The sequence below is a fragment of the Scylla paramamosain genome, chromosome 27 (assembly GCF_035594125.1).
Source record: "Scylla paramamosain isolate STU-SP2022 chromosome 27, ASM3559412v1, whole genome shotgun sequence".
In the NCBI taxonomy this organism is placed as follows: Eukaryota; Metazoa; Arthropoda; class Malacostraca; order Decapoda; family Portunidae; genus Scylla; species Scylla paramamosain.
Genome location: NC_087177.1, coordinates 1,615,393 through 1,635,903, shown reverse-complemented (window position 1 = coordinate 1,635,903; position 20,511 = coordinate 1,615,393). Strand labels below are relative to the sequence as shown.

Below are 20,511 nucleotides of genomic sequence, written 5' to 3'. Positions count from 1 at the left end.
TTAAAAGCCCTCTTCAGTGTCGTTATTATTTACTTATTTTCATATTAGAGTTATGTCCTCCTTGTAGGGCTGGTTGGGGATCTCTCGCATTGATGGCAAACTCTCCACAGATCATCACGTCATTTTGATAAGATTGTGTAAATCCCTGTTTGGTGTCTTCAAAGTGTTTACTTGCTTATCAGATAATTACAGATTTTGATGTTGATTAAACTGTTCGTTCAGAAGTGCCAGACTGGCAACGTAAGGGTCACTTTCAGGTGTCTCAAAACTGTTAAATCATACTGCATTGGTGATGATTAGTAAATAGGAAAAATTTGCATAAAATAAATAAGTAAAATTAATTATTTTGTCTTGAAAATGCTTTGATCTTTAGACTTATTGGAAAAAGGAGGTGATCGGGTAAAGTACACAAAAAGAAATTCTTGAGATACATATCTGACTGGGACACCAAACCTGCCCCAAGACTCATCGGCAGTGTTATCGGTTGTGGCTGAGAACCTTATCTTTATAAGGTCGCGTGGTGCTCGCCCAGGTGGTGGCCAGAGTTCAGAGAGTAAGTAGAAGAGTGGAGTGAAGGAATCGGTTGATTCACTAAAAATATCACCTACTCAAAGCATGAGAGGAGGAGTCAGTAGATATGTGTGGGCCACGGACGCTTCCATGATGGCTTGATGTAAACCGAGGTGCACAGAAAAGGACTCCACTCAAAATACTGTACTTTATGTCGTGATTAATAGTATTAAGAGCTGTATAAGTACTTAGGATATTTATCACTCAGGTTGCGTGCTACATTGGTTTGCATTCCGAGAGGCCCACCTCACTGTGAAAGGGGAGGAGTATGTGTACATAAGTGCCAGCATTGTCACGCATCTCTGAAATGACTAGCTAGAACAGAAATTAAATGGTGCAGTCCGAAGTAGCATGGCACGCCCTAAATAAGGATCACTGGACTGTCTCAGAAATTATAAGTGTAACATCCAAAAGACTGGTAATCAATACTACATACATGTACAGTACATACATACATGCATTTAGGGTTTGGTCGGACACGAATTGCATTTAGAATCACAACTCAAAAAAGTTTGGGAACCACTGGACCAGGGGATAGTGGCGGCGGCTCGAGCTGCTGATAACGAGTACGTGAGTAATCAGGAATCACGGTTGAGCTCTGCTGATTACAGCTGCACTACCTTCTTTTCAAGAGACTAGGCACTTGATTATATATATATATATATATATATATATATATATATATATATATATATATATATATATATATATATATATATATATATATATATATAATATTATAATAACGGAATTAGTAGTAATAGTAGATGTTGTAGCAATAGTTGTTTACTCGCACCGGTAATGTCAGACCTGTCGTTTGTTTAATGTTTCTCAGAAGTTGTCGGTATAATTTTAATGATTGGTGTTTGTTTACACTCGAGTTTCATACGAGAATCGTCAGGCATTTCTTAATTTGATAATGTTCTTAGTACTTGTAACGAGACATGAAACTTCCTTTCACACCGGTATTCTCTCAAGATAGCACGCCGTCAGCTCTGAGCGGCTGCGTCACTCACCTATGCCCCACCCTCAGCCCCAAAGAGTTGTGTAAAGCAGGGTTCTTGATAGGGACCGTGTACTGGACCGCAAACTATTGTTCTATGGGTCGCCACATAGTAGACACATTTATATACCAAGTGAAATGTAATGATGTGTGTGTGTGTGTGTGTGTAATTTTCATGTTACAGGGTGTTTGAGGCTGTTCGAAACACCTAGATATTAATACGTTTGAAGGATCATTTGGCTTAAAAAAGAGTTTCTTGGCTTCATCTTTGCAAAACTGTAGATGTGTGGCGTTAAGTAATACTAAAGAGGCGTAAGAGTCTCAGGTGGTACCGAGGCGTCAGTCCTGTGAGATGTGGTGCACGAGTTTGTGTAGTTCAGTTAAGTGAGATCCTTAATTTTACTGTTCTGATATGAATATTCAAGTAAAGACTACGAGTACAGTTTTAGATCACTTATCGTAAAATGGACCTAATACTTCTACAAACCATGTGCTTCCTCAGGGCAGCCGCATCCACGTGTTTGGTGGCACGTCACTGTTCAGTGTCCAAGGGTAGGTAGGCCTATGTGAGTGTGTTCACGTGACATCAGTTGCCTTGATTCACAACATTCGTAGCTCTTGTGGAAGTGTATAGTAGATCTTTCAAATTACTATTTAACACGGGTGGCGTGCATGAGGGTGGGCTACACGTAAACATGATAGAGTATCAGTACAAACTGGCACCGTCTGATTTTCATATCCATTTCAATATTTCTACTGCTTTATATCGCTATTCGCTCTAAGAAATATATTAGAATAGGAACTATGGCTTATTTTTATCTGCCTTCCTTTCATCTAGCATGAGATGAGTAAAGAAGAAGAAAAAGGTAACTTTCTTCTTGAGTGTGTTGTGGAGGTGGTTGAGCAGCGAGTGGCATGGCGCTGAGCATGAGTACAATGGTTGAGTGAAGCCTCAGTGTGGTAATGTAGATAATGAAGTGGCGCAGTGTGGGAGGGAAAGAACACGTCACGGGGCCAAAGGCAAAAGCAGAGATAAGCATCAGAGCGCCTCCTCGCATGATTATGATACAGACCTTTGATCTTACGGACCTGTTGCCGGGAGGAAGGAGGCAGTGAATAGAGAGATGACTTACAGTATACACACTTTGTGCGAGAACTTTGCGTATAGCATCACGACATTCCAGTCCTGGCCTGACGTACCGGTATAATAATTCCTGTCCTGCTGTGAACGATTGCTACCAAATTTATAGCTACATTAAGCACTTACTTATGTATTAAATCGACCCACGGTTCCTCCACCAGGAATGGCCTTCACCTTGCAGCGGAGTAGTATGGCAAGGAAAGAACAATGAATTCCATAGCTCTGCAGTGCTATTATGATGACTAACAATGTGCAAGATTACTATATAGATAAACATGTGTGTTGTAGTTATTTTAGTGTGTTAGTTAGGACGCCATCCTGCGACTTAGTGGTCAAAATTATCTCTGGACTAGAATAGACGACAACGAGTCTACCATTCCGCTCACCCTCATTTACTAGTTCGTTGAATTATTGATTGTTTCACTTTGCCCACCGAGTACAGTCGCATGTGGTGCCTGCCATCGAAGAACTTAAGGCCGAGACCAAAATTATCACCGCAGCTCACCACAGCTTAGCGTGCGGCTGTCAGCTTCACTTAGTTCACCAGATGCCAGTCTTAGGTAACTTCCATTTCCATGTTGTCCGCCAGCTTACTGACTACAAGCGTGTGTGGAGCGTTAAGCTGCCACTCAGTGATCTTCTAGAAAACTGGGCCGGTATGCATAAAACTTGTTAATCCTACAAATTACTGACGAAAATTTCAAGATTTATGATGAATGTTAATATTCAGCATTCCTTCACAACAATTTTAGGCGAGTCATTGCAGTCAAAGCCTCTTCTGCAACGAACATGAACCACTGGCGTTGCTGAGTATGCGTCACACACACACACACACACACACACACACACACACACACACACACACACATGCACAGAACTCATCTCACACTAGAAAAAAAAACGCACGTACACATGCACATTCGACGGGTACGCATGCTCTTAAGATGATTAAAGTGCATCGAGACGAGAGCATTCCCATATACTGTTTTGCTGAAGTAATGAATACCTTTTATTCTCGGCTTCTTTACCTTTTCTTTTATCTTATTTTCCTTTTTTTTATTGCGAAAGGAAAAGAGGAATGAGGATGTCAACATGTTCTTGTATATCATTGCGGGTCATCTGTTCACAGTGGAAAGTAGAACACGAGAGTCTGAGATTCGAATATCACTGCCTGGAGTGTGCGGGTGGGTGGGTGGGTGCGTTTCATATCTACTTGAACTTTAAACTTTTCCGGATTCATATATTGTGATTTTCTCAGCTCGTTTATAAATAAAAAAAAAAAAAAAGAATCCTCCATCTTTACCTCTATCGATTAATCTCTATTGGGAGGCGCTGGTTGGCTCTGCTTCTATCTAGTGACCTGTCGCCATGTGACTTCTCAAATGTTGGAGGATAACATGCTCGTCTTCGGAAATAGAAAGACCGTCCTTCAGGAGCAGTTAGTCCCTGGGAGGACTTTTAAGAGCGAAGCGTTTAGTATTACTTGCCGCAATACTTTATTGAAGAATGCGACGAGGACCGCCTGCGAGAAGAGTAATAAACGACCTACACAAAATTAAGTGTTGGACTGCGCCGCGTCCTTTGCTGTCTTCGCAGAACTTTCTTCACCAGAGAGAGAGAGAGAGAGAGAGAGAGAGAGAGAGAATTCAAGCTAAATATATAATGGTTCGTTATTTACGTGAACTAAAACCCCCATCCCCTCAAGAAAGTTAGAGGTAAATCCATAGAGAAAGCAGAGCAGAGACATTCCCAGCCATACATTCCGGAAAGTCTAACATCATTTTCATCCTTCCTCCCCTTCCCTTTTTTTTTTTTTTTACATTTCATCATCCCTTTAACCTCGAGGAGTTGAGTCAGCGAGCGACCTCTGGTACAGCAATGGCATACGTGAATAAGCTTTCCTGTGAGTGAGTGTCGGCGTTTGCCTGAGAGTGCGAAGTCCACCTCCGCGTCGACAACATGAAGTCACCTCGCACTCCGCAGCCGTCAGTGTCTCCCGGCTACGGCAGCAGGTAGCACCGCTTCGCCTTGGTGTTTCGCTTATCTCTTGAGAGCTGATATAAGTAAGGAGACAGAATACTGCACTTCCACCCGCCCAAAAAAACTGTTGTGTGTTTCAGTGTTCGTGAAGCCATAACTTCCAGCCAGTCTGGAAGTATCATTCCCAATTAAGGACACGGTAATGGTTGTGTCATTATAAGCGAAATTAGGATTTAGTGATTTGCTTTCACTCACACGGCAGTTTTCGTTAGACCTACAAGCGCTTAATTGAGGTTAACGTGCCACCTCTGCAACGCAGACACCGAGGCAGCCTGTCTGATTTCTTTTTTTTTTATGATGGGATTATGCAAGTAATTCGTGCTGAGTTTTTACATCTTTGTAATTACCTATTCTATACTAAAATTTGAAGACAATAACGTAAATCTTCGCAGATTGTAGAGTTCTGACATATATTATGGATATTCTCCAGTGATGACTATTACATACTAGTCTGTGTGGCACTGATGAGTGTGCAGTAAATTGTACGCGGTAATCCAGCCGGAGAAATTAATGTATACTTACGAGAGTTACGTCATTCTTAAACAATCCTTCCATGAACACTTCTTGTCGGCGACTTCAGACTGCCTCTAGTGAAGAGCATCTCGTCTCATAAGTACCAAGTTGACTTTGGAAATGGTAACTCTCCCTCCATCCCTGTAACAGCATAGTGATGGGCCTCTTTTATGATGTGCTGGAAGTCTTCATTTGTCTTCCTTTATCAGTTTTGAATTGCAGGGGACGTGAGAACGAGGCAACGTGCTCGCCTAAACTTCGAGCCTTCAACACAGAGCCGAACACAGGTCACATGTCACAAGTCACAAGTGGCCATTAAAAGCTGATTAGAAAATTTAATTTGCCTGTGACATCGTATCGAGTCCAAGCTTCGCCGGCATGTGGAAGGAAGAATCCTAATTGGAAATTTAGTTTTGAGAAAACTATCCTAAAGATTCTTTTTGTGAACGCTGTTTATTTGCATATTTTATCAGGAATAGTTTTACAGCTCATACTGTTCTCTTACCCAGTCAGTGTTATCTAGTCAAAACCGCTAAAAGAGAGAGAGAGAGAGAGATTTTTTTTTTTTTCCTCCACTCACCGACGTCCAAGGAAAGGCACGAGACATCACGTGGTCGCAAGACTCATCTGTGCAGCAAACATTTCCATTACACCAAATCTTAGTTCTGAGACAGAATTGTTGGCGGAAAGCCGGATCTTCATGATGAACATCAGATCCTTCATAATGGCATGGTCTATGCCGAAATGTCGGAAAAGAAATAAAATGCTCGCTGCTGCACTCGCTTTGCTCTTCATATTGAAAATATTAGTTCTGTAACATTTACTACATAAATATAATACTCTTACCTAATTTCACTTTCTATTATGCTTACGTACGCAAATATGAAAACAGAGTAGAGGATGAATGAAAGGGAAGAGTAAATAACAAGCCTGAAGGAAGCAGACCAGCCCACAGTCACAAAGCTTCCTGATAAATGAGATAAGCTTGCGTGTATCTTGACTGGGCTCGATAGTGATAGGCTGCCTGTGCTTGATTCTGTGTGTTGCTATGTGAAACAGTCACGTAGACACACAGCTCTCATTGCCGACAGTAAAAACAATTATTCGCTGTTGCGTCGTGACTCCTCGAGAAACTATCAGCCGTCAATTAAGATAGCGCCAGGTCAAACTGTTGACTCGTGACAATTTCAGGAACGACACTCGAGGGATGAGTGAGACTGAGACGAGGACACAACAGCAAACCATGAGAACCAAAAGACTCGCTGTGGCTGAGCTGCAGGCCGTGAAGTGGGTGGTGTCGCAGGCAGTAGTGAAGCGTGTGTATGATGGCCTCAAGCCACGCTATCAGACCCTCAGACGGACAGCCATCCTCGGCTGGTTCCTCGTCATGTATGAGGTGAGTGTGTGATCCTCTTCATGGACTGTAAATGTTGATTGTGTGTGTGTGGGAACAGTGATTTAAGTGGTTAATAAAAAAATAAATAAATAAATGATTAGATAAACGAGATTCACGTATGTAGTAGTGTATAAGGTGTAATGACACTGAGATTGAATATCAATTGAACATTAAACTAAAAAAAAAATACTGAAGTGTTCCCAAGCCATATTTTGTGATGTAATGGTTTTGGTATTTTTACGTTATCGCAACCCTCCCCGTAATTATGCTCACGATACCACAATGGGCAGGGGACGTAGGTCACATAAGCCACGGGTGGCAGGTGACGCATCAGGGACAGCCAAGACAGGCTAGCACTCTGTGACACTAGAAAGGACCTGCCAACGCACAACATGGATGTCACAATTAACCGTGATGCTCCCTCATAGTCATACATGTAAGACTTCAGGTCCCCCTAACGCCCCACTGCTGTCTCTCTGCATCAGGCAGTGGTGGTGTGGTGGTGGACGTTCCTGCACAGCCTGCCGTGGCCGGAGGCGCTCCTTGCACTTCTAGAGGGCGCCGACAGCAGAGTGGTCGCCGTCCTGGATCTGGCGCAGCAGAAGATAGAGTGGGTGAGTAACAAGAAAATAAGAACGTAACAGAAGCTGCAAGAATGCAACATGCCTTTATGCCTACATAAAACACTCATATCTTTGCCCACTTATCATCCTTATCCCTAAATATGCCTAATCTTCTAAATCTCCACACTGACTGCACCAACAACCTGATCTTTTAGTATAGTCGAGTCATCTGCCACTGTTTTTGAGGACCAATTATTTCATATATCCTTTTCAGATCTAACTTATTTCGATCTTGAACACATTACTTTTGTCCGGTGTTGTCGTACCAGTAAACATCACAGCGTTCCGATCCCTCCAGTGTGCGCCTCACACTTTATTCTTTTTCCGTACAAGAAGTCTTCGAGAAGGAATCCTTGATCCTACATTATATTTCTGAGCAATAGTCAAAACATCCTTCCAGCAACTAGAACGAATTACTCGCTAGGAGATACCGTATAACACCTAACGTGTTTTTTTTTATTTTTTATTTTTTTATAATTTTATACTGGATGAGAACCCTTTGTTTTTCAGAGCCTCTGAAGACCGGTGTGCGCTGTATATTAAGTAACACGCAACCAATCCCTCCCTGACACTCTTGGTCTACCGTCACTAGCGAAATTAATATTTCATATTTCTGCTTTTTTGTAATTTAACTTCCTAAAAACTTAATTATCTATGTGTTCTACATCAATTTCTTATTCATACCAGAAGCGTATTGCATGCAGTGGCTGTGGTCGTCCACACATGGTGGATGAGACTCACATAGCACTTCTAAGCATCATGGAGTCAACGGTTGGTCACTCAATCATCTTTCCTTCTTTAACTCTCACCAGTCTCTCATAGTCCGCCAAAATGTTGGTGTCTGCCGCCGCCATTTTCAGCATGGTTTCTGGTCACCAGTACTTGGAGCAGTGGCCTTGTTACACCACACTTTCTACATACCCAGATCCCTCTTTCATCACTTTTACTGTTTTATTGTTAAGAGAACAGGAATTTGCCTTTCATGTGGCAGGGAGAGAGAGCACTTTATTAACATGACAGGTTTGGGGGGATCAAGGTGAAACTAATAGCTATAGTGTTTGACTCGCATCTTTCGTGTTGTTGTTTTCGATCTCACAGTCAATCGTGGTCTTGCTCCTCTTGCTATTTCTGGCGCTATTTTCTTGGTAACTGTTCTGAACCCCATACCCTCTGTCCTTTGCCAGTCCCGTTATAAGAGTCTCAACGCTTATTCTTATTTCTATTCTGTTTACAGTTAGGCAGTAGCTTCACTCCTTCCTGCTTAAACTGTTAAACTCGGGAATGTAATACATTACTTTGTTCCTTCTTTCTTTTTTCTACTGTTTCAACTTTTTAAGGTAAATTAAGACATCTTGTAAAGCAAACTGATTCGTTTCTCTTTAAAATTTCTCTATTTCCTCTTTTGCAGAATAATATAAGTTCAAGCGAAGTTCATGTTTAAATTATGAATATAACTCTTGGACATTCTCATTTCACAAGTAATCAGTAACTGTACAAATAAGGAAGGAAAGAAGGAAAAAGAGCATCGCCACATATCAACGTTCGATGGCGCTGTGTCATTGCTTTGCGTGGACGTTCTTTCTTCGCGTTGATTTGTAATCTGATCCTCCCGTGGAAGGCGCAACGCTGCCTTAATGCTCCATGGGACACTCGATGCACGGGAAACGAGTGTCCACCCAGCAACAACATTAATGAAGTAGAGCGGAAAGGCAAGAGACTGACAAAAATTTCTTACCTTTTTACGATACTTTATCGTTCGCGGGAGATCACCGTGTAACAAAAACATCTCTTTCTTAAAAAGGAGTCTGTTAAAGAGAAGCAGATAAATAAAAACTCACTCTCTACAGGCCAGTCCGATGTAGGAACAAGAAGCTTCCCGCCATACGTCAAGGTTTGGCCCAATTTTCCGAGGTAAACTGTGTCAGGCGCCCGCCGTGCTCAACGCGGAACACGAGAGCCCAGCAGTATGCGTGAGCGAGCCTTCCCTTCTTTTTTTCTCTCTTCCTTTCCTCTCAGCGCTCACTACGTCACACCCTCCCCCCCCCCCTCTCTCTCTCTCTCTCTCTCTCTCTCTCTCTCTTATACACACAACTACTGAAGTTGTGCCGTCCTTGTCGTGTCGGCGTGGTGTGTCCCCATGGCGCTGAACATTACTGGCATTCCAATAATTATCACCTCTTTATTTCCTGTTGTGTGCTGCTCCAGTGTTACTATGGGTACAGCTGAGGATTTTGAAGACTTATCTCTACTATTGTGTGGGTTTTTCGTTCATCAAGTGACCTTTAGCAGCGAGGTCGGGAAGGGGTCCATACGAGGAGACGGAGCAGGACACCACCTACTCCTAATAATGCACCGCCTGGGTACGAAGATGCCCGCAGGGGAGCAGGGTACGGAAGGTGTTGTCCACCCATGGCAACTGTTATTACGTTATTTAGTCGTTGTGCCGATAGGTGCGTGTCGAACATGGGCGTGTGTTTTACGAGGCTGAGGTCACGGTGGGTGGATGCCTTTTTTTTTTTTTTTGTGGGGCGGGGTGACAAATACGGAGACATGCCAAGGGCTGTAAAATATATATAGGAAAAATCGATGGTTATTCGTCCATAAAAAAAAGAAGCAGCTAAAGGAGGAGTCCTTAAACGAAGGTCATTTTGGTGTACAAGGTGACCTACAACTCCCAGTCTCGAAAGTGAGAGTTGTAAAGTCTCCTGGAGAAGTTGGTGTGTTTTGTTACGTCACCAGCTGCTCTCAAGGGCCTCGCCTCCCTGGTGGCACTGCTCATACTTACCAGTACTCGTTAAGCAATGCCTTTTTGTGTGCATGCCTTGCTTATTAGATTTATGGGCACCGGTATATACTCGTATATTGCAACCTCCCTACGCACGGGTATTCGTCCACTCTTTAGAACTGAGTTATTCTGTTATTTGTCCTCAAACAGTGTTGACCTCAGAGACTCGGCAGCTCATACGGCCGTCAAGATAATCCAAGTTCAAGCAGACAGTTTGGCAATGACACCAGGAAATGTGTGAAGACGATAACGTGTTTGTTGCCGAATGAGTAATGTCTACTGCAATATATATATATATATATATATATATATATATATATATATATATATATATATATATATATATATATATATATATATATATATATATATATATATATATATATATATATATATATATATATATATATATATATATATATATATATATATATATATATATATATATATATATATATATATGTATTTTTTTTTCTTCTTCTAGGTACTACTCGCCTTTCAAAGACGTCAACATTAGTAATTTGAATAATGAATGTAATTTTCAGCCTTTTTCGTTATAAGATGTAGAATTTACTTTTTCTTCTATTAGTTCTTCCTCAGAGAATGACGGCGCTGTGTCGTAAAGGAAATATGTAATTATGTATTATAATGTTAGTGTAACACATTCCCATGTACATAATGAAAGATGATATTCCTCTTTTCCTGGCTTATCTCTCTCTCTCTCTCTCTCTCTCTCTCTCTCTCTCTCTCTCTCTCTCTCTCTCTCTCTCTCTCTCTCTCTCTCTCTCTCTCTCTCTCCTTCCTTTAATTCTAGCTTTATTCAGGAAGACAATATTGAACACAATGAAAACAAAACCAGTGGATTAAAGGTCGCCACGCCACCTAACTATAACGTGCCTAAAAAGCACGAGGCGAAGGTTGAGTAGTGACAACCGTCGTTGGCAACGATAGTGACCCATTCGGGGATCAAAGCCATGACCCAAGCCAAGCCACATACTAGGCAAAGCGTGTCTAAAACTTATGATATGTGTACAAGTTACGAGGAAAGATTAAATGATGACAATTTTTTAGGCAAACAATATTGATCCGCATGGAAACAAAAACAATAAACTTGAGTCACCAAACTGCATAATTATAACGAGCCTTGAAAGTATGTCAGAAGTACTGTACACGAGGCAAAGCTCCAGCAGTGACTACTTGCCTGCATCACTGGAATGCCGTTGGCTGGCTGGACCGTTTGTGTGTGTGTGTGTGTGTGTGTGTGTCTGGGGGGCGGGGGCGTCGCTGTGTCGGGTGTGGCAGTATAGCTGGTCAGAGCGAAGGCCAGAATGTCACCTACCGTACACCACTTCACCTGTCACTTACCCTCGCAAATAGAGGCGTGACTGTCGGGTCTTTCTGTTGCTTAAGGCACACCGGTGACGCAACTGACATAGAACCAGCGATCTGTTCCTTCTGCTGCTGTTACTGTTGGTTGTGAGTGCATTTCTTTATCGCGCGCTAACCAGCTTCTTCTTTTATTGTTTTTGTTGTTGTTGTTGTTGTTGTTCTCGTCTTCTTTCAGAAATTTTTTTCATGTTTCGTGATCAGATCAATGATTCTAGCGCAAGAAATAAATAAATAAATAAATAAATGAATAAGTAGAGTGAATTCAGTGCCACATCATTTAAATATTCACGAGTGTACACACACTGAGCGTGGTTAGTAATATGGTGATCTGCACTTTTTAGAGCGGCAGCTGACCGTCACTTTGCTTACTTATCGTGGATGAAACCAAAGGAGGTGCGGCAAGGGTTGTGTTCAGAGGCAAGGGGAGGCGAAGCACAGCTCAAGGCGTAGGATTATAAACATGACCAACACATCGGCTGTTAAAATGTTGCTCTTTGGTTTCCCTCCGTGTTGCGTATTGATGTATAGTATAAGAAATGAGGCCCTACAGGTGTACGTTGAGGAATGCTGGCGGAGAAAACATTTCATCATGCTTTGACATCTGATATTCCAAACTGCAGACCTTAGGAAAGAGAAAAAAAGTGGATATGTTTGGCTGACACGAAGAAAAGAGAGAAAAAATAGTTGAAAGTGAAACATGAGGCATCACGGACAGCCTCCGACCACAGTCCTAGGCACGTTTTGGACTGATGCTCAAATTTACTGCTACTCGTATATGTTTACTTCATACAACTATAACATTGCCTATGTAGGTCATAGCTAAGTCAGACTTCTCCTGCTGAAAGTAATGCTCAGAACGTAATGGAATTTTACATGTGATTACTGATGTGCCGCAAATCCAGACCAAGCTTTCCTTTTACAATAATTCGAAAACTGCATTCTGTCAGTGGGTTGGTCTTGCTTATAACAAATCCTACTGCATAATTCAAACCTCCTTTCTCTCATCTCCAACTTCCTACATACTCCCTTCTCGTAACTCCTAACTGATACCGCAGGAGCTATAAAACTTTAGTACTACGAATATAAACAATACTTCTACTCTGAAGCTATTGAAACCTTGTGAAAGTAAACAGTGATTTCTTATATCACCTCTGCTGCCGTGTGAGGATGCGTTGCCCGCAGTACACTCTGAGGCCAAGGAGATGTAAGGAAACAACGCTGAACTGCCAATCATGGTTAAGGATTATGTTCTTTTACTTCTTGGGTCACCAGTGAGATGTACTTACAAGATTAGTGTTATTCTATGAACCTTAAGCTGGTCTTGGCATTTACTTCGCCCGCTCCCTCCCCTTGACTCTCAGAGACTTGACACCATAAAATTATGTTTCCATCTTTTATATTCGTCCAGCCAGCATTTCACTGTTCTGTTGTTAATTAATACTAAAGCGTGGCCCTCTCCTCCCCTTGCAGTGGTGGGATGCGAGTGGCGTGCGACTCATGTGGCTGCGGGAGAGCATCTTAACATTCCTCGACTACTACCTCACCAAGATCGACTCCTTCCTCTTGCGAGTCCAGGATGTAATCATCGCCGCCCTCACCTACCTGCTGAAGCCCGTCGCCACTCTGTACAGGCGGATCGTGCCAGCTACCGAGGTACTGCACCTGTTGCACTCACACTGCATTCACTCTCCATGCTCAGGGAATGGAATGTAGAGGCACTGGCCAGCGTTGTGTTGATATGCGCTCTTCCGTGTTGTATGAAATTAGTTTTAAAGGTTGTACAAATGCAACCATCCTTTTTTTTCATTGACTGGTATATTGATGTTTATTGTGTTGAAAGTTATAATCGCCACTGCAATATTTATGATGGTGAGGATGCTGATGATGATAATAATAATAAGAATGACAATAATAATAATAATAGTAATAATAATAATAATAATAATAATAACAATGATAAATGTGAATGAAAAGTGTTCAAGGAGGGAACTGTATTAAATGTTTTTGCTCGATGACGCAGTGGGAGGCCGCTACTCGGGCACGGCGGAGGGACGAGCAGGAGAGTGACTTCATTGAGGATGACGACACTGAGTTCGGAGAGGACTATTTGTCCGACGCCTCCACGGACTCCCGCCGCCTGCTGAGGACCGGCCCTGGGGGTGAGCCTCGCGAGGTTGACATGGCCTCGCCACCATTCCCAGCAGCGCTATCTCTCTCTCTCTCTCTCTCTCTCTCTCTCTCTCTCTCTCTCTCTCTCTCTCTCTCTCTCTCTCTCTCTCTCTCTCTCTCTCTCTCTCTCTCTCTCTCTCTCAACATTTTCCTTCATCATCAGCTTTGTGCAGATTAGTGAAGCTTTTTTTTTCTGACAAATATTTCACAACAGTGACATATCACTAACTGGTCTTGGTCGTGAATGTGTGTCTTTGATTTTCCTTGATACGTGCTGTGAGTACTATCCTCCCAAGCATTGCCTCTCTAATGCTCACTTATGTTCCATTCTTTTAAAATATTGCTGGGACATGTGTGACCAAGGCATGGCCTGTTCCGCGGCGCCTTTCCCAGGCTGAGGGCTGATCTCCGTGGAGGAAGGAAGTGTGGAGGGTGAGGAGGGATGGATGAATTAAGCAGCTGGAGCATTGGTTAAACTTATAAACTTCACAGAATGATGACTGTCCCTCGGGAGTCAAGTGTATCCCTGCCTCCTGCTGCAGACCTCCACCCCCTCCCGCCCCATGCACACTCCTCCCACTCGCTTCCGGCTTTCAAATTCTTTTTTTGCAGTTTTGCTTTCTTCCTTCTCAAGCAGGCGTGTCTTACGGCCGCCAGTGCACCACCGCCATGGCAGAGGGCAAGTTCAGGCAGGCCATGTATCACCGGGTTAAGAAAGAGCTTCGTGTTATGAGGAAAAATTCTATCAGATTCTCTTATGGCATCGTAAGTTTCTTTTCCTTAGAAGTAGTTCACAGTATTTCTCTTAGTCGTCTTCATATTAATAACAGAATGAACCTGAGGAATTAGTGTAGATGAGTTGTCCGTCCTCGCGAGTGGGTGCTGGTTCTCGATGTGTTCTGTGCGTCTGTCTGTCTGTCTGCATGCGAGTTTAAAGGCTTGTGTGCTAAACTTTGTTCTAGTTTTGCATGACACAAGTTTTTCTTTTTTTATATATATCTTTGGAAAAAAATCTGCACGAGTTTGCATATACGTGTTATATTGTATTTTTGCAATCTTCTATGAAAATTAAGCTATTGTTTTTTTTTTCTTTTTTTAATTTCCAAGAGCTGTGCTGATAAAAAAAAATATATATTGCCTTCCTTTTGAACTACATTTATGATCTAGCCAAGTGTGTGTGTGTGTGTGTGTGTGTGTGTGTGTGTGCGTGTGTGTGTGTGAGGGGATCATGTCCCTCTGGTATTGCGGTGTTATATTCGCAGCTTTTCCTAATATGACTTGACTCTAACTCTTCTCTGTCCTTGCTCTCCCTCCTCCTCCTTCCTGCAGGTCACGTACGCCAAGCAAATGGTGGAGCCTCGAATGCGACCTTACGCAGACTCTTTCCAGGTCTCCTATCAAAAGTGGGCAAGGGTGAGTTGAGTGCAGCAGATGTGAATGTAGCCAAAGTTGAGGATGAGTGTAGTATAGTGTAAGTATGGCGCAACAAGCAAGGGGGAAGAAATGTAGCAGCCATTGACGTACGTGGTGATGAGTGAGTGAGCAGGGAATAATTGAAGTGTTAATGTGTGCAGCGTAGTGGAAGTGTTGATGCTTCATGCTGTGCTAAGGTGTCGCAAGCCTGCACTTTGAATTTTCATTGTCAACATGAGGGAAAGCAAGTTTAAATCATTAGTAGTATCCTGTAATTATAGAACTGGAAAAGTACGAACGAAAACCATAAACATTATCGAAAACATTTCCAGGAAACTATATGAAAATTTTATGAATACTCTGACAATCATCTAGAATTATGTTTAAGCACCATATATAACCAATAAATAAATAAATAAATAAATAAACAGTAATAGTAACGATGTGACCAAACATTAGTAACTCTTATAAAAACAAATAGATGGGTCAGGCAGTCTTGTAACATCCCATCCAGATTCAAGAAAAGCCACATCATTGCCGTATTCATGATTCAGCACAGACGGTATTTGGTTAATGTAACTCTTAAGATCGTACACTCTGCCTCTTAGTAAGCCTCGGAATCCCCGGAGGCAACTCATCCCCACGCACTGGACACTTGAAGCTGATTTGTGTCACGGTTAGCTGGAATTTGCTTCTCAGCGAGGGGAAAAAATTGACATGTTCAACAGGGCTGTGTTTATACTCAATTTTATTTATCTATTTATTTATTTTCCGGGAGGAGGGTTTTGATGAATGTTTCTCTCTCTCTCTCTCTCTCTCTCTCTCTCTCTCTCTCTCTCTCTCTCTCTCTCTCTCTCTCTCTCTCTCTCTAGTTTGCTTCTCTGTAAGTTCTAGACAGATTTTGATTAGAATTTTACCAAAGCTGTCTCTGAACGAAGCGAGTTTGTAATGAACTTGGATTAATTCTAAAATTTTTGAAATCTTAAGAAAAAAAAATAGTTTCGAAAAATAATGGTTTTGTCAGCATGTTGATCACTCGCTCAGCTATCCACAACAACACCAACGTGAGTCTCGCTGTATTTTGCAGGAGTACGAGATTCAGGAGATGATGAAGCCCCTGCAGGAGGAATGGAACACAACCAGACCACCAATCGCCAAGATGCTGTCTCTCGCACAGGCTCTCTGCGTCGTCTGCCTCGCTGTCAGTAATCCTCTTCACACTCAGCTGCTCGGGAGTTATCCATTGTAGAGAAGGGTGGATGAGATTTATCTATCATACAGTGAGAACATGATGTTTCACATTATCAGTTAATTTGATCTGTCTTCTGTTGAAAGTAAACGTAAGCTGTCTCTCTCCACCCCACTCATGGACGCCTCACCGGGTTGGCCTTTGTTTAGTGAATGCACAGCTCATGTAGTCACGCTAACCATTTTTTTTACCTACCTGGTTATTCTGGGTTGACTAGATTGATAAATTTTGTATTCACACTAACCACCTTTAGCGTGTCTGGCTGTTCTTGGTTTAGTGAATAAGTAGATCACGTAGTCACAGTCACAGTCACTTTTTTTTTTTTTCTTGCCCCTTGTAGGAATTTTCACGAGGTAACTTTTCTTCTTTCCTCACAAAGATCCGCTGGAAATGGGTGGCCTGTTGCCTACTTTTTTTTCCATTCCTCCACAGGTCATCCATGTGCGAAGTAAAGCAGCTTTGAATGTACATAGTAATCATCATCATCATCATCATCACCAAATTTTCAGCACCAATCTTCCAGTACTCATCTTAGCCATTGTCTAAGACGAGGGCGGCTTCCACCCATGTTTACCGTGTCATCAGCCTTCAAGAGGCCTACGACCATCTAAATGGGACGGCCTGTTTGGGACATTATCAACTATCGTTACATCATCTTTCATTATAGAGCCGTAGACTCTCTCCTGTAGACAGTCTTGACAGAGCTTGGGCGTTTCTTCCTTTTTTTTTTAAGATAGATTAAGGAAATACTCTGCATCCAATGAATCTGTACATACAACCACCACAAAATGGCAAAAAAACAAAATCACCAAGCACACAAACAATGCACAAATGGCTTCCAATCAAAGGCTGGTGTGCAGAAATATAGAAAAGAGCGTACAAGCTCCATGAGCATGGCGACTGTGTCACTACGCCGGGAAAAAAGAAAATGAACAGATAAAAGTAATAAAAAACTATTGTATTTTAAGAAGTAAAAAAGATTTATTCTCTCTCATAGTTTTGCTTTCAGATATTGCTGCAATGCTATTTGTTGATTTAACACTGCGTACTTTTGTCGTCTTTACAGTTTTTGCTTCGTCTAGCGAAAGGAAAGAAGAGCCGCAGAACTCGATCGATGCGCTCAGAGAGTCTTCGCCGAAGGGCTCAAAATCTAGCTTGCACCAACAACAGCCAGCTGTCTCTAAGCCCCACGGCTCTCCAGCAGTCATCCGAGCCAACGCCATCTCACCCACTGGTAGTCCCGGAGAGTCTCCAGGCGCGAGCCCTGAAAGAAGACGACGAGGATTTGGACGGTTCTCCAGCAAAAGACAGCGCTCTGGGAAGTGAGGACAACCGTTCTGACGCGATAGACAGCGACCACACCATCTCACCCATTGACGAAGAACACGACACTGAGGAAGACACTACTGCCGCCGCTGCTGACGAAACAAAAAATGGTACAGGCATGAAAATCAATAATGCCAGTGCCTTCCCAAGAAAAGAAGTGGGACAAGTGTCTCCCAAAAACAAGAAAGGTGTCACCATCTTGACCCCTCAGCAAACAAAGAGTCAGGGTTACAGGAAAGGCAATAAATTCAATAAAAAGGTCACGACAATAGTTTAAGTGTAACAACATATATAAATAGTGTACACTGAGATGTATTCCAATACGTGATGCACGTTTGTATCTGCGTCCAGAAGAAGACTGTTACGTTTCGTTTTCGTGTCGCAGCAGAACGAAATTACGTGTATTTTAGCTTTGCATTATTCGCACCCCACTCCAGACAGGCAGAAACTCCGCGACTCCGAAAGTGCGTTCCTATCAAGGCCGGAGCGAGAGACACTCGTATTTTGATGCAAATAGTCTGACCGCGTTTGTCAAAAAAAAAAAAAAAAAAAAAAAAGATGACCATAAATCCACAGAGGAAGAAAATGGGTTCTCCCCGGCATACCAGGTCATGGTTGGATCTGAGACTGTGGAACGCTCACGTCTCGTCTGTCTGGCAAATATATTTCAGCTTTATTGCATTACTGATTGTTGTATGAAATTGTCGCATTTTTGTATGTGGTGAAGATGCCTCCGCTCACTTCCCTTCCGTCCCAAACCGGTTCCGAGCACCGTCTGTCTCTTGCGGTTCGGCAGCATCCAGCGTCGGGAGGTGGACCATACTTAACGCCTGAGTCAGAGTGTGTTGGTTTCAGTGTGAAATGTTAAACGTGGCGCGGAAATGAAAACAACTCGCTTGGGATGTGCCCCACTAGAACAAGTTATTCCTTTTCCATAGTTGTGAAGGAACCACCCAACAATTTACGTCAGCATGCACAGTCCCGGCCTTCATCAACACCTATCCATAAGAGAAGAGTAGCAAGGTTCTGATGACGCTCGTCTCTGGGGAAAGAATTTAGCTTGAATATCTTATATTAACTGTAAGCTTTCCAGTGAAGTTCCTTATGCAGGTTTAGTAAGGAGCTCCATGTGGTAAAGCTCAGTGTTTCATGGACTGAGGTGAGTCTCGCCTCGACTTGCCGTAGCCGCCACTCACCTCGAACACAAAGGAACAGAAGCTTTAATAAGTGTTACTTTTTTTGTTTGTTTTCTAGCTTGTGCTTGCCTTCTTATAGCTGCAGTTATAGGGCTTAGGTTTAAAGCACCTCATAATTATTCATTTCCTACTCATTGTATATTTATACCATCACAATAATGGTTGCTTTTCTTCCCCACTTTGTTTAGCTAACTTCTATTTTTCAGCCATATGATGCTAATGGTTTCGCTTCCCCGCCTGTGTTGCGAAACAATCGCTGCCTTTCCAATATGGGATTATTGTGAAAATATACATTTTTAAAGAAATATTTCATAAGCGTGTAACTGTGTTGCAGTTAATATTAAATATATACAAAAATAAACTACACAAGTTGCACTTCGGTCTGTTGAGTGTTTTGATCTGTTTGACTACTGTACCAGCGAACAATGGCCTCCTTTAGTAGAACAGACGGTCCTGTGTCTCGTTAGGTACGGAGTTGTTACTATGCGGGGTCACAGACCAAGCAGACAGAAGAAACTAACGCTACACGAAAGCCCAAAAGTTTTAGTCTCACCCACCGTTGGTACCATTATGGGGAAGTTGTGGTGTCCCTGCTGCACTCATTCAGTAGACTGGTGGCATTAAGGTAAAGGATTCCATGACTTCCGGGGCTACCTCATGAAACAGTACGAGTATATCGCTAATTAACATGTGGACGACATGTGACCCACGGAATACAAAGAGTAACGGCAAGCTACAGACTTAACAATATACCTAGAGAGGTAGGTTGTTCGTGCTGCAGTCTGCCAGCAAGGTTTTTTAACATTAAGGAAGGCAGCATTAAAACGGTCCCTAATGAAAGTGAGAGTGGTAGGGGCGAGGCGGCGGCGACTTCTCAAGGACTGCAACAACGGGATGTCAGGAGACCGGTTACTGCTTCCTAATGCAACTCACAGAAGCTCCATATTCCTTTAGCACCGACAGACTACGAAAACTGTTGTGCTCAGGTGAAGCAAGGGTGGTGGTGTAGGCGCACGGCTCCTCCCTGACCCCAGCGCCCTGAGGCTCGTCGCGTCCTTCACGAAGAATCTGCACGACCTTTACTATATCACGAGTGGCGGGATGTGGCCGCCCGTGTCCTAGGAGGTGATGGGGCAGACCTTGGCGCGGAAAGGGTACACACGACTGCCCTCTCATCATTACTCTCACCTTCACTTCACGATACGTAAGAAATATCACACGCGGTACATCAAGTAACAAAACGCATGAAAGCACGCAAAATATGAACATGGAAATGGCTACGAAAATTATACGATTTCTTCAAGATTGTAAACCATTTTCATGATACATAATAATAATAAGTTCTCGTAGCTGTCAACGTTACAAAACAGGTTCACCATTCCAGTGTTTGCGCAATTTGCGTATTTCTACAAAGGACAACGAAAGTCCTTGAAAGATCAGCATGAAATAAATCTTATCACGGTTAACGCACAAGGCAGCCACCGCCCCGCCCCGCTTCACGCCTCCTCACCTCCTCATTAAGGATGTGGCCTGCGCGACGGCACATCCTCCACTTGTCCTGTGTGACTTCAGAGTACTGGTCACAGTGGTAGTATTACTCGTGGTAGTAGTAGTTGTCTATCTATCTATTCATTTATCTATCTATCTATCTATCTATCTATCTATCTATCTATCTATCTATATATATATATATATATA

The 20,511-nt window shown here is 42.6% G+C and overlaps 1 protein-coding gene across 5 annotated transcripts; it reads left to right on the top strand.

Annotated features, from left to right (window-relative positions):
• The first annotated feature begins 4,589 nt into the window (after window positions 1-4,589).
• On the top strand, window positions 4,590-19,188 carry LOC135114015 (uncharacterized). 5 transcript variants are annotated; one of them, XM_064029622.1, is made up of 9 exons: window positions 4,590-4,726; window positions 6,459-6,663; window positions 7,149-7,277; window positions 12,931-13,113; window positions 13,481-13,619; window positions 14,264-14,394; window positions 14,959-15,042; window positions 16,130-16,243; window positions 17,358-19,188. In XM_064029622.1, the coding sequence occupies exons 1-9, from the start codon at window positions 4,674-4,676 to the stop codon at window positions 17,892-17,894; spliced, it is 1,575 nt and encodes a 524-aa protein (XP_063885692.1). In that variant the 5' UTR covers window positions 4,590-4,673; the 3' UTR covers window positions 17,895-19,188. The 5 variants fall into 5 exon arrangements, with proteins under 5 accessions (XP_063885692.1, XP_063885693.1, XP_063885695.1 ...); XM_064029623.1 differs by having other exon boundaries at window positions 4,591-4,726; window positions 14,267-14,394; XM_064029625.1 differs by having other exon boundaries at window positions 4,650-4,777; window positions 14,267-14,394.
• The last annotated feature ends 1,323 nt before the right edge of the window (window positions 19,189-20,511 follow it).

Excerpts from the sequence above, each read along its gene's own strand:
- LOC135114015 (XM_064029622.1), top strand. The coding sequence starts at position 4,674 with ATGAAGTCACCTCGCACTCCGCAGCCGTCAGTGTCTCCCGGCTACGGC. Across the intron at positions 7,278-12,930 it reads CGCAGCAGAAGATAGAGTGG|TGGTGGGATGCGAGTGGCGT; the intron begins GTGAGTAACAAG and ends CTCCCCTTGCAG. Across the intron at positions 14,395-14,958 it reads TCAGATTCTCTTATGGCATC|GTCACGTACGCCAAGCAAAT; the intron begins GTAAGTTTCTTT and ends TCCTTCCTGCAG.